At 41.8% G+C, this 13565-nt stretch overlaps 1 protein-coding gene across 12 annotated transcripts in view; it reads right to left on the bottom strand.

The window, feature by feature from the left end:
- The window catches only part of ARHGEF28 (Rho guanine nucleotide exchange factor 28), a 125823-nt gene that overhangs the window by 33243 nt on the left and 79015 nt on the right, over positions 1 to 13565 (bottom strand). For 11 of the 12 annotated variants that reach the window (XM_075021226.1, XM_075021224.1, XM_075021220.1 and 8 more), the window contains 14 exons: positions 12791 to 12902; positions 10485 to 10565; positions 9403 to 9442; positions 8731 to 8854; positions 7208 to 7340; positions 6774 to 6829; positions 5200 to 5251; positions 4475 to 4619; positions 4247 to 4368; positions 3811 to 3951; positions 3093 to 3343; positions 2055 to 2177; positions 1540 to 1657; positions 433 to 687 (listed from right to left, as the gene is read on the bottom strand). In XM_075021226.1, coding sequence (XP_074877327.1) covers positions 433 to 687; positions 1540 to 1657; positions 2055 to 2177; positions 3093 to 3343; positions 3811 to 3951; positions 4247 to 4368; positions 4475 to 4619; positions 5200 to 5251; positions 6774 to 6829; positions 7208 to 7340; positions 8731 to 8854; positions 9403 to 9442; positions 10485 to 10565; positions 12791 to 12902 — 1753 coding nt within the window. The remainder of the gene's footprint in view (positions 1 to 432; positions 688 to 1539; positions 1658 to 2054; positions 2178 to 3092; positions 3344 to 3810; positions 3952 to 4246; positions 4369 to 4474; positions 4620 to 5199; positions 5252 to 6773; positions 6830 to 7207; positions 7341 to 8730; positions 8855 to 9402; positions 9443 to 10484; positions 10566 to 12790; positions 12903 to 13565) is intronic. The other variant, XM_075021223.1, reaches the window with a different exon arrangement.

A 13565-nucleotide genomic window follows, 5' to 3' on the forward strand; every position in this document is an offset into this window, starting at 1 on the left:
GAGGCTCCAGCCAAATGTGGCTTCAGATGTTCTTTTACGCCGTGGATGTCCCAGTACCACTGAAGAACAGCATGTGATTTTTCATGCATTATTTTCAATGGCAAGTACTATAAACAATGTAAGTGTGTAAGTCAAGACTCTATGTTATGGGATGAAACTGCAAACTGATGAACTAAAAGGAGGGAACTGGAAGAAGAAATGCAGCTGACAGCTTTGTATGTGAACTTGTCTTCTTACAGTGGATTACCCACAAGCCATGGCAGCTTCTGGATCAACTCTTCTAGCAATTAGTGGCATATTCTCAATACCATTACCTCAGAAATTAATGTTTGCAAAACAGCGTAATAAAGTATTTTCATTCTTAAAGCAACCAATCTTCATATGTTACTGGCAAATAAAGAGTTAAAGGACTTTACTGCTCAGATGGAATACCTTTGAAACGACCAGTCGCTGTCTTCCAGTACACTAAACCTTCATGAAGTATCATCCTCTCTTTCCTCATCAAGTCTTGCTTCCTAAAAACATGGCCATTTTTCAGCTTTGTGCATGTTTTGTTTTCAGTTCTACTGAGAATTTCCAACAGCTTTTGCTTTTTCTCATATTCATTCACTTTCAAATCTACCGCTGCAATCATGTCCTTAATTAGACGAAGGGCTTTGCACAGGTCTTTATGTTCTGCTGTTCCTTCTGCATGAAACAAACAAGAAAAACCCAACATGATAGTAGTCAGCATATTCAGGAGAAGATATCATTCCCTACTTTCTGGGAACAATCAACATGATGCAAAGCTTAAATTGATAAATACGTCATTTTAAGTTAAGAGGCATCTACTTTTATTTTACTTGCCTATTAAAAGATGACACGTACCTCAGATTTATTCATTAGTCAGAACAACACATGGAATAGTTTCTGACATATTTATGAGCTGTTAGCACTTAAAAAATTTAACTGGCTAAGTAAATCATATAGTATATTACTCTTCTGGCTAAGTAAAAAAAAAAACTTGAAGCAGGATTGCAAGCACAAAGTGTTTGCATTTGGATAAGGAACTTTCTGTAATGCTCATTTATTGCCCGTTTGGGGGGCAGTATCTGTAAGTTATTAGTATTTCTAAATGCTCTATGAAATTCCAGAGGTCATTCAAGCTTTGTTTGAAAAACTGGAGAGTAACTTATGAAACATTTGCCTAGCCCTATTTACAAGACTCCAGAATTAATTTCAAAGAAGGTGCAGATGCATGCCTGAATTAGTTCACATCCTCTAGTCAAGATCTTTTCCTAAAACAAGTATGCTCTTCTGGACTTCCGTGGCTCACCCGGCTGGAATATTGGAAATCTTCGCAGCCCAGCCTTGACAAAGACTACATACACCAGACACCCTGTTTAGGTGATGTTTGCCTGAACATTAGATATTTACGTTGCCCTGGTTCTCCACAGAGCAGTGAATTTCATCTTTTGTTATATTGTAGCAGTGCATATTCCTTAGGTTAGAAACGCGCTAGAATTCCAGATATGAAGCAACACTTTAGCTTTTATTCACCTTTTGAGTATTGCAATATCCTTTCAACCAGAACAGGGTATTTGGTGATTCGCTGGGTGACGAGCAAAATGCACTCGGGGATTCCTCGGCGTCGCGCCAACAGGTTACTATTTCTCAGCTGCACAGATACAAATATATACCTTAAGTAGTAAATGCGTATTAAACCACCAGTTGACTAATAAGAAATATGATCTAAATGCACTAGAATAAGCTAAAACAAAATGCTGGGTTATCTGAGCCAGCCCCAAGGAACAGTTGCTGCCCTGAGGGATGAGGTGTACTATAACAGGAACATGTGTGTAATACATACTGGATGCCAAAGGTTTCTAAAATTTGAAAGAAAAATGTAATTTATAAGCTCACTGGCTAAAGAGGAAAAAACTTTGCCATTTTTATTAGCTATTAAAAGTGAGTTACTGAATATAATTTCAATCCTAATCTAAGTAAAAGCTACATATCTTTTTCCTGAGTATTTTGTCAACAGTGATCACGATCCAAGTTTTTATTAAACTTACTTTAATAAAATTCTGGAACTTCTTGTTTTGTTGCAACTCTTTAAAGAGATTAACAGCTTCTTTTTGATGGCTACAAAACTCTCCGTATATTTTCTTCATTTTAGTTGCATTTTCCTCTGAAAACTGAAGAAATTAATAAGTGAATTGTGCTCAACATTGTGCCTAACAGGAAAGCGTATACATTTAATTAATGTATTTTGTACAAATACGGAACTTCTATGCTACTTGTTTCTCAGGTTCTCTGAACTTCACTAACAGGGCCTGTCACTACAGAATGAAAACGGGCTAGCTGTTTTCAGGAGCAAGAAGAGGAACGTAGGCTGGAGAGAGCACAGGCAACCTCCACTACAGTCTTGTCAATAACAGCTAGAACAATTACTGTAATTCACCTCTTTGCAATCACAATCCCTTTGAGACTTATTTGCATTTGTCTGATCTCCATACTGCTTTTAGACAAGATAACGGTTCAGCTTCTTTATTTCAGTGGAGTGAAAACTGACTGACCAAAGGTGAAAAGCGACACTCTCCTGATTGCAAGGAACTGAAGGGTGACCAGTGAGCAGTTCCTGTTCTGCAACCACCATAAATACGCTGTGACCACCCCTTCGCTAGTGAGCAGCAACTTGAGATGCACCGTGCCAGATCACTACAAGAAATGAACACGTAGTTTCTTTTCCATCATCAGGCAATTCTTCACACCTCTGCTCAGCTGTTAAAAAAGTGAATCCATTGCTTCCATTTTTTGCAGTCCATGGCATGATGGCAGCATCCTTCTAATGTGAGCAGGACCAAGTTCATCATTCTCCTCATCACCTGTACCATATAGGTAGAAGTTCATCCCAAGTTCGTCACAGTTATCTGTCAGAAATTATCTCCTCTCATTGCTACTTCACCCTGCAACCACCTGGAGAGGACAGTCTTTGAATTTTATGAGGCAACCATAGCCCTGTTCTTGCCCACAAAAGTTTTTGACATCAATACATTGTTTAATTTGGGAACCTTGAGTACATAAAGGATTAAAAGAGCTGATGCGTCTACCTGCTGCACAAGGATGTCTCCAATTCTGCTGATGACAAAATTACGTTCGCTCCCTGCCTCACATGATTCCTGCCGTCTCTCCTTCATTCTGCAGAAGAATTGCCTGTGCATCTCCAGTAGCTCATCTAAGCAGGGGAATATTCTGTCCACTGTGCTGTGGTCCAGCTGCAGTTCTTCCTTCATCCCTCTCCTGAATATTTCAGACATAATGAACAGGGTATGGATGTGATGCACTTCTGTTTGCATCAGCTCTGCAGTATAAAAGAAAACAGCATAGTATAGTAATCACCTGAACATTTTGCACACCTTGTAAGATAGACTTCAGCAATATGCAAATATACAGTCATAAACATTTTTTTCTGTGTGAGCCTCAAACCTAATAGATTATGTCAGTAGGAAGACTTAATTTGTCTGGTTCTGGCACAGTTCTCTCAACCGTACCGCACTGAACAAGGTGGGGTTGCAACTCCTTGAGCTGGGGATTGGATGAGGTCCCTTCCAAACCGTTCTGTGAACAGGGCAGACATGTCCTGGTAGTCGCTACTCACCATTTCCTTAGCTCTAGGACAGATTGTAATTTGTGACAATAATGTTCTTTGAACCTTCTTATTATTCTGAGTTGAAGCATTCATTCTTCTGGACATAAAACATGTAGGTTCCCTCTCTATTTTCTACACCAAATTGTTTTTAAACCTATACGATGCTTTGAAATACTGACCAAAAATGACATCCTGCCTCTTGATGACATCCTTTTCTTGCTTGCTACAGAACACTGGATCCACAACAAGACTCCAGGACTCTGCCTCAAACTCTTGTGCATCTGTGCGGAGATCAGTCCACTGAGACAAATCCACATCATCTATGACAAAATGTATATCTCATTAACACCAGGCATATGAACAGTAAGGGAAATACCTTTGCACATGCAAATTTATTTATATAGTAAGGGGAACACATCACAGGGATGAACTTTAGACAAGGCTTCTGCAAACACTGGCAGTGGCTTTACAACAGAGAAGCTTGCCAGATACTAATATCGTTAAGTGCTCTTTGTTTAGCAGATGAAGTGACTTCCTATATCAACTAAGGAGTTTTTCTATTTTGCACTATCCAATACAGATTATAAAATGCAACATCTGTGCAATAATTGTCACCTTCCATCATAAAAGAATCCATTGAAGAAAAGGTCCCTAATGCTTGTAACATCTCTTCAGACCGTGACTTGGGCCTCCAGGTGCTAGTCTCAGAGTCTTGTTCAGAAAACGGTGTAGGTCTTCTACAGCAGAAAAAAAAAAAAAATCCCACATTTATTTAATGGTTTAGATTTTCCTAGAAATACTGAATGATCTATTTAGCATAGTCCCCTGGCAGCTGCCCTCTACCTTTCAAAACTGGCACTGGGGACACTTTTGGACAAGAAGTGGGGCTGTGGCGAGCCTTCCCTCCTTCCAGCAGACAATCCAACAGGCACAGAGGAAGAAAGCACCGGGGAGAGCACCATCTGTGAAATGTCTCCAGGCAGGGAATCTGTGAGGCAAAGCACAACACAACATTTTGACAAACAATGTGGAGTATGTCACTAACAGCACACTTACATTGAGAAATACTATCTGGTGTTCATATTGATCAATACTGGGTATCAAGAATGTCTCCTTGCCATGGTTCAAGACCGTGATGCTCTCCCATGGAATATAAAGATAAACCTGTAGGCAAAGCAGAATAGCTCCAGCGGGGATATTATTGAGAATAAAACAATCTCAAATCATACATGCTCTAACACTGCAACCTGAACATAGCAGACCCAAATGTATGTGCATATGGTAAATGACATACTCAAAAGCACGAGACAGAAATGACTACTTTTGATTTTCATTCTCACCGAAAAGAAAACATAGTAAAACTCCCACTCGTTTTAGTAGAAGATGAGTTAAATCAACAGTATTTTCTTAAAAAAATCCTACTCATATTAGAGACACACACACTTTCTTACAGATACTGGAATGAAAACTAGAAACCACAAATGTTACAAGAAAGTTCATGTTGTCAGTCCCGCGATTTTTAACCAAGGCTTAACTTAGAAGTGCTAGGTTTATACCTCCTAACTTACTTGTAACACCAGCTTGGGGTTTGTTTTTATTATGGCACCTCTCCTGGGATTTCTGAAAAAAAGAATAATTTTATGAAATTGCAGTGAAATCATAGCTGATAACACATTGAGTAGTCAAGTCAGTAACTCACTTCCATAAATCATCACAAAAAAGGGCTTCAAGAAAGTGCTCCTAAATTATGGTCCTAATTTATACCAATAACTAATAAATCCAAGTTATTAGTTATTGGTAGATAGCAATATTCAAAGTAAAATGATATCATTTGTACCACAACACAAAACCGAATCTGTTTATTCTAAACCGAGTCACTGAGCTACAGCATTCTATTTTCGCTATATGAATATTGCCTGTCGAGGCTGCAAGAAGCTGAGTTCCCATTGAGGGCTTTATATTCAAATAAACTCAAAGCATTTGTGGCAGGGCACTACGTGAGGAAGCCTGGGTATCAGAGACAGAATTGATCCCCCTTCCAAAGCGAACTTTTGCAAAACCTGTAGTAAAAGCCTTTTGTGCTTAGGCATGCATTTCACGTGAGGCGGGTCAGCAAACATTTTCTGCACCTCACTCTTGTTGAGATAAGTTGGGGGCGGTGGCGGCTCTTGTCTCTGCTTGACAAATAACCCACTAGCCCCAGTAATTAAAACTGCCAGTTAGCTGTCCTAATGCCCTGAAGTTGCCCAGAAATTTGTGCAGGTCTATTATGTGACAGCTATAACCAAAATAAATAAAAACACCTGATTTATGTCCAGTTTAAGGCTTGTTTATGCTGAAGAATCTGTATGGAAACATGTTCTCCCTGCAAGCCACCCTGATGCAAGACCCAGCTACACCAGAAAGACACACTCCACTAACTGGAAAAATTACCTGTATCACTGTGGAACACTTCTCTACAAGTCCCATTTTGTTCCATGAGGGCAGAAGCCTTACACATCTGGTTTTGAAAATTATGTCTTTGTCATGACAACCTCCCCATGCATGTATTCCTACTTAAAATAAAGGAGTATCCATCAGCTCTAGCACTGATTTTGCCCTGTCTGCAGTGGCAGCTGAACACTGGGAGTGACTGCCTAGGCAGGCTGTGGAGTCCCCTCCTCCAGAGATTTTCCAGAACAGATAAACATCTGCCCAAATTGTTACCTAGAAGTGAGGCTGCCTGAGGGTGAGGAGATGGACTAGGTCGCCTCCCCAAGTCCCTTCCATCTCTTCTTTCCGTCAGTCCAGACATACAGGATCCCCCCTTCTACACAAGGGGCTATCTGTGGTTTTGAGGAGCTTTTCTTTTTAATCACTTTTGCATACTTCCAGGCACACCGTTTCACAATTTGAGCTTGCAACTCTTCAAAAACAGAAATATCTCTTTAAACTCATTTCTGACCCTCTTCTAAAAATTATTGTTCAAGCACAGTGCTCCCTCTGTTGCTCATATTAGACATTTTGACGCCCTCGCAGCCCTTTGCATACAGACACTGGGTCTGGACAGGCTGTGTATACTTTCTTTTTTCCTTCATGATGTTTCCAGACCCCTTGGAAAGCAGATACGCTCTAGAAAGAACGGTGTGGTATAGGAAGTTACCTTGGTGCACACAGGAGCACACTCCTTGCAGCTCTTATGCACAATCATGTTGCAGTCTGAAAGAGAAGGCACGTTTCAAAGCCTGGCATCCAACAGGTTCCCAGCCTGCAGAAAATGTTACTCTGAGGCTTCACCTTTTTCCCTCCTTCAGGTCCACTTACTGAAGTAGCCATGAGGATGCTTTGATGTTACAGCCCCTGGCTAGAAGGAAGTTTTTGTCTAATGTGCTGGGGGCTAGGAGATGGCTGTCCTCCCTTCTGATGCTGTTACCTGCCATCCTTCCTCCCTCTCCCTTGCCAACCTCAGCTCATTACATAAAGGAGGTACATCCAAATCTAGGCAAGGTTTCTTTTTGAAACAAAACACTGAACCAGGATCTCAAAGCAGGATTCGGAGCACTGTTAGTTCACATGCGAAAGCCAGCAACTACTTACAAGAGCACTGTAGTGACTCCTTTCCTAGGAGGGCCTTTTCACAAGCCATACATGGGATAACTCCTGAGAAAGTCCCATTTGTAAAATTGTGCCTGTTCAGTTTCTCTTTATCTTTGGTATCTTTATTTTTTGTCTTCATCCCCAACAGCAGAGGGAGAAAAAAGAAAAAAAAAAGGGGGGGGGGAGATGGGACACAATGTCAGAAAAGAAGATAAAGCGATTCAATCTTAAAACCACTAAAACTTTCCTTTTAAGAGCAAATGATTCTAAAACATTTATTCCCTGTCCTGGAAGACTTGTAACAGTATACTATATTATTACATCCAACATTGTTGAAGTCCTAAAATGATGCAGGCATTGCTTTCACTGGCAGCTAAGCCAGCAACCGTTACCAAGGAAGACTGGCAGAAATACATTTATAAAGCTGCAAAAAGGGAAGGGCCAAAAAATAAAATTTAAGAAGTGTTATTGACTTGCTGCACATACAAATATTAATGCCTACATCTCCCTGAGGCATACATGCAAACTCGTGCCTCTGTAGTTAAAGCTGTAGTTCTGTAAATTTAGACTTGTCTTTAGATCTTAGAAGACAGTAGAAATAACCTATTTTTAATGTGTGTTAATTAATAAATTCTGCCTATTTTTACAGTACTCCTGATGGTGTGAATATACATTTCTCCAAGCAGCCCTGGTAGTTATTCTTTAGGAGACCACACAGACACAGGCTAATCTATGGCTGCTGGACCAGACATACATGTTCACAGCCAGCTCTGCCACTTTTGAAGATACAGCCTCAGCCAACCATCTTCACATCCATGTACGTCAGGATATCCTGGGGCACAGGAGTGCGTACCAGAAAGCCTGCAAAACTGCCGAAAAGGCAGCTGGAAAGATCCTGTAGTCCAATTCCATCTCTCAAGCTGCTAATTGATGCCGTTAATCTAAATTTCAGATGTCTCAAAATTAAACCACAAATGTTCTAACCTACCTTCCACATTATGTATGTTTGACTGTGCAGGCCTCAGTAACTCTAAGCAGCGCTTAATCGTGCAAGAAGTCCCATTAACTTCAAATAAGGCAAATTCAACTGCTTACATGCCAATGTAAAAGTTACAGACTCAATTCCTTATTGAGAGTAATTGCAAGAACAGGCCCATACCTCTTAATTTTATTTAACAAAGAAGATTATTTCTTGAAGGCAAGTCGTACATTTAAACTTTGGCTGAATCATCAAATGAGACTGTTAATAACATCCAAAAAAATGGAAAGGGAAATACTTGATATTGTTCAGCTAAGGCTACTCTTTAAAAGGAAAGCTCGTTTTTAATATGAAGGCCATTTCAGGGTATCCTGCATACATTTTAAAATTAAAAAATAAAGATAAAAGTTTCTTCCTACTACTTATGTGGGTTTGTAATAAACAAGAACTTATATTTACATAAAAATTTAGATCCTCATCTATAACTCATTTAATTACAGTGACATAATTATACATAATAATATAGACATAAATCCCAAATTACCTTGCACTTATTCCGTGTGCTGGTCATTCTGTTCATCAGAAAGCTGAAAGTCCGACTCACTTTACATTTTTCAGACTCATTTTTTGAGGGTACAATGTATTTATTCCATTCCTCCTCCTGAATCCTAAAAGAGAGACCCGTGAAAAACCCTCATTCCAGTGTGAACAGCCCCTTAAGACAGAGCAGAATCTGGATGGTGCTTGTTTCACCTAACGTTTACAATTACCTGTTTTATTGTGGGTGTAGCCAATGTTATTAAAAAGACTGCAATCCCTCTTTACATAAAAGGAGTAACACTGGCCTGTGTGCTTCTCCGAACATTCAACATGTTAGAAGCTTGCCTCGATCACGGTTGATATCAAAAGCCCCCTTGCTTTTATTATGGTGTTTTGGACATCCCCACAGTGGACAGGAGCACACCCCTACCGCGCACATCCCGCAGTGGTGCACAGCAAATCCCCGCTGCAGCACAGAGCAAGCTGGGCTGAGCTCAGCACAAGGTTTAAGTGGGGGCTTACAGATCCCCTGGGCAGGGAGCGCTCCCCTAAACTGCTGCTAAAAACCCCGCTGCCAGGGGTGCCCGGGCCTCTTCCCCGCTCTGCTCCCTAGATGGCATTCTTGCACAGACCCGCTCCCGGCACCCCAAACCGCAGGTGCCACAAGTACCCATACCTTTTATCGCGGGACTGCTCGGGCAGACTGTACGCTCGCTCTGCAAGACATAAACAGTTATCAGGCACTCAGACAGCAAGGTTGTCAGGTTTACTTGAAACGCACCACCTCCACCAGGCCATAAGCTTGTCATTACGGGCTTGCAACGTCGTTTGAAATTTAGGAAAGCCAAAACGTATATACATTAGAAGCAGCTTTTCCTAGGGTAAGACCACTGCCTACTAAGCTATGTTTAGTTGACAGAATCTGCCAGAATGGAGACAGGTATCAGTGAATGCCAGTCTCTGCAAACAGTCTATTTTTAAGAATAACAGAAAATATTTATTTCGTTTTTCTTAACAATCCCGACTTGAATGATTCACACTTCATTTTGCTTTTTACATAATTTGTTGTAAAATATCTTAATGACATTCTTCTACCATTTGCAATTACCCATCTTACGCAGCTTCATCTATAGTATTAAAAAATTTTAAATCCCTCTACATAAGGAAGAATATTACTAGTCTAAGTACTGCACAGGATGTGCAATGTTACAGGTTTACATCCTAGAAACAGTAGAGAGGACTCAAGGAGATACTCTTCAACAAACTGTCTAAAAAGCAAAATAAAAGATAGATCATTCAGTTAGGTTGTTTTGAAAAAAAAAAAAAAAACAAACCAAAAAAAACCCCAAACCAACAAACAATAAAGACCACTTTATCATTTCCAAATTAGAAGCCATTTTGCAGACTTTTGTCCATTTTGCAGACATTTTTTTGCAAAGCTACCACAGGTATGGTTCAGAAAGATACTTAAAACACCTGCCTAAGTCAAAGCATCAGACTATGCCTTCTTTAAAGTTAGATGCAAACTTAAACACACTTTGCTGAATCAGCATGTCTTCAGACAAACATAGACTTCAAGTTAGTGAGAGCTAGAATATTTACCAAAGAAGCAGCAAGACTAAAAGGGCATTTCAGTTAGTTTCCAGGCACAACTTGTGCCACAGGATGCTTTCGGAAGAAACGAAGGCCATGTACCCATGGGAGATGAAGACAGCCTCATGCAAAACAGCACCGTGGGGTTGGCATTGAGGTACTTACTACAAGGGTGGAGCAGAGACACTGACTTAGAGAGTGAAAGAGCCTGAAGGAGGGATCGACCACTGTTCATGAGCACACCATCTACAGAGCAGGGACAAATCCTTTACTGTTACAGCCTGGTAATGCCTTCTCAAATAAAAGCAGGTAGTTGTTTTAAACCTGAGCGTACCGAAAATCTTCCACCAGAAATGGATGGCAATCTCCCATTTTTCTCTCGTACCTTGTGCAAAAAAGACCATCCCGTTGCCATCCTGCATTCAGCTGCTTTGGCTTATAACGATTGCAATGTACAAGCTGCGCCTCCCTCTTGCATAGCTAAGCCCTGAGCAAGATGTCCAAAGTGGTGGCAGCTAGGCAGAGGGGAAGGGGCAGGTTTCCAGTGCACAGACACCTGCACAGACCCAGACACAATCCCACTACAGCCCTCAGAGATCGGGATTAACTATCTGACCTAGCTTCTGGGACCAAGCTCTTGAGCTAGTCCTGTACCCAGATGCAACTAGTCAAAGTGAGAGCAGCCGTGCCTACCTCACACAGTCATCACCGCTGCCAGCTGCCAAACGCTCTGTTCAATGCTCCCATCCTTGCAAAACGCTGGCAAGGAAGGGACGAGGCACGAGGTGCTGGTGGCAGGGAACCGCCAGCAGGAACCTCAGCAGACCACCCCCCCACCCCAGCAGCCCACCACATCTGCAGTACAGGCTGCAGAATAGCTGTTTCCAAAGCGGGGACGGGAAAGGGTTTCCACCTTCTCCACAAGACAGGTACAGGTCCAGCACTGACTGTCCCAGGAGGAAGGGGAGAGAGAATGAACAGGACATGGGCCCGAGCCCAGACCAGCTCAGCGCAGGTAATGGTGTCTGGATGAAGCTTAACAGGCTGTGACACCAACAGTCCCATAGCTGCGAGGTCAAAGGAATTCTGTTTCAACTTTCAGCACACGCCTCAGGGCTTTGCTGATCTGCCACCCTCTACTTCTGTGACATTTCCATCTTTTTCTTCTGCCTTGTTTTGCCAAAGACTTCCACCTAATCTGTTGGATACAAATGGTTACAAATACATTAAGTGATGTGGAAAAATACAGCACAGCTGCCTATTGCAGGCTGCAGTGCATACTCATGCTTACAAGGGGACATTCACGAAGTGCATTTGAATAACCACAAACAAGTTATTTGCTGCACTGCTTAACACAGTTTCCTAAGGAAAGAAGATGTCTGCAGTCACTGCATGTCTGCCCATCTGCTTTGCCCATCTCAGCTTCCCAACAGCTTTTGAATTTGTTAGCTGGTTTCAAAGTTAACGATAACATTTCCACAACTTCTGCGTGTTTTCACATTCTGCATCACAGAATCACAGAATGATTTGGGTTGGAAGCAACCTTCAAGATCACTCCATCCAACCCCCCTGCCATGGGCACGAACACCTTTCACTTGATCAGGTTGCTCAAAGCCCCGTCCAACCTAACCTTGAATGTTTCCAGGAATGGGGCATCTACCACCCCTCTGGGTGTCCATCCCATCTGGATCACGATAACTCGCATGTCCTGCCTCTTGCTCAGGACTAGTGGAAAGCTAAAGGTATACTGGAGGGAGAGACAAGCTGACAGTGTGGCAGTGGACAAGGTTATAGGGGCCAAGTCTCTTGAAATGCAAGTGGTTTTTAAGCTATGTGATTTATATGAAAAGTACAGTATATGTATTTCACAGTTGGCATGATTTTCAAATATAACCCATACTTTCATTGCAAAAAGCATGGGTTGTCTTCTAAATATGAAACTATGAAATAAAGCACGTTAGAAACAATTCGTAAAAAATTACAAGCTTCTTGCAGAGACATCTCTGACTCCACTTGATGGAGAGGGTGGGTTCCGCTCCCCAGCCTGTGGAGATGGCAATAGGCCATCCATGTTTCAGGGATTCCCCGGGATCTACGGGAAACTGGGGCCATCCACCCTCTGACACCTCTTCTGTGTCATCCTGAGCTTCCTCACGGTCTCTGCCAGGCACCCAGCAGGAGGCTGGGGTCAGGATCTTCCAAAAAGATTACCGCCCTTGCCTATGTTACTTTTCCTGACTAACACTCTCCCAGTTTGTGTGCCCTCCCAAGGAGGTGCTGTAGCAGGGGAGGGCATAACAGGACAGTAGATGGGAGAAGAGCGAGGAATGATGGTAGAGCAACCGGACCCTGCTTCCACATGCATCGGCGAGGTCTGTGTACAGGACAGGCCTGAGTAAAGCCATCGGCGCTGGGCCTGAAGCCGGCAGGCATGGCATGAGGCTGTGCAGGTGCAAAGCCAGAGCACTGACCTTCATTCAAATCCCCAACTGCGAAGTCTCGAGGAATGCAAGGTCTTCCTAATAAACCTTTGGGCGAGGAGCAGGAATAGGAGCGTGAGCGAATCCCAGACACTGTGCATTCCTACAAGAAATTGCAGCAAATTAAAACTTGTGTTGTTTTGAAATACATCAGCAACAGAAATAAAATAAATCAGTGACAGAATTCCTGAAAGAAAGACGGCTGACCACACGCATACGTTGTCTTGGCCTCATTAACCTTTAAGTTGAAGTACAATTTTCAACAATTTCATTTGAACTCTTAGGAAGTCTGTCACACTTCCACCATGATAATTTTTTGTATATTACAGGAAATAATTTGTGGGTGCAAGAGACTTAGACTAAGAGAAAGCTTACATTCCTCTCAAGTTTGGTGACAAGCACCATCCAAACAGTGTTGTTGGCCATTATATCTGATGACCAAGCTATCTTCCTTTACCAAGAAAGCCATTAATCTTAGTACTTTAATACCTCAAGAATATTTCATGGAGACTAATGCCCTGCCTGTCAGAGTTTCCAAAGGGAGTTAGCCTCTTTACCTCTTCTGTCTACATTTTTTTTATTGTGTGTGAAAAGATTTTCTGATCCCCAAATATGTCAATGATCAGGCTTGAAAGGAAACCCCCTGATTTTTGATACATCATTTACATTTACATTAGGAGACTACTCCTAAACAACTTATCTTATTGTTTTTAAAAGTAGCCCTAACAGAATTCAGTGTTTGTGCTGGACTCTTTTTCTCCCTTCA

Source organism: Buteo buteo, chromosome Z, assembly GCF_964188355.1.
Source record: "Buteo buteo chromosome Z, bButBut1.hap1.1, whole genome shotgun sequence".
Taxonomy (NCBI): domain Eukaryota; kingdom Metazoa; phylum Chordata; class Aves; order Accipitriformes; family Accipitridae; genus Buteo; species Buteo buteo.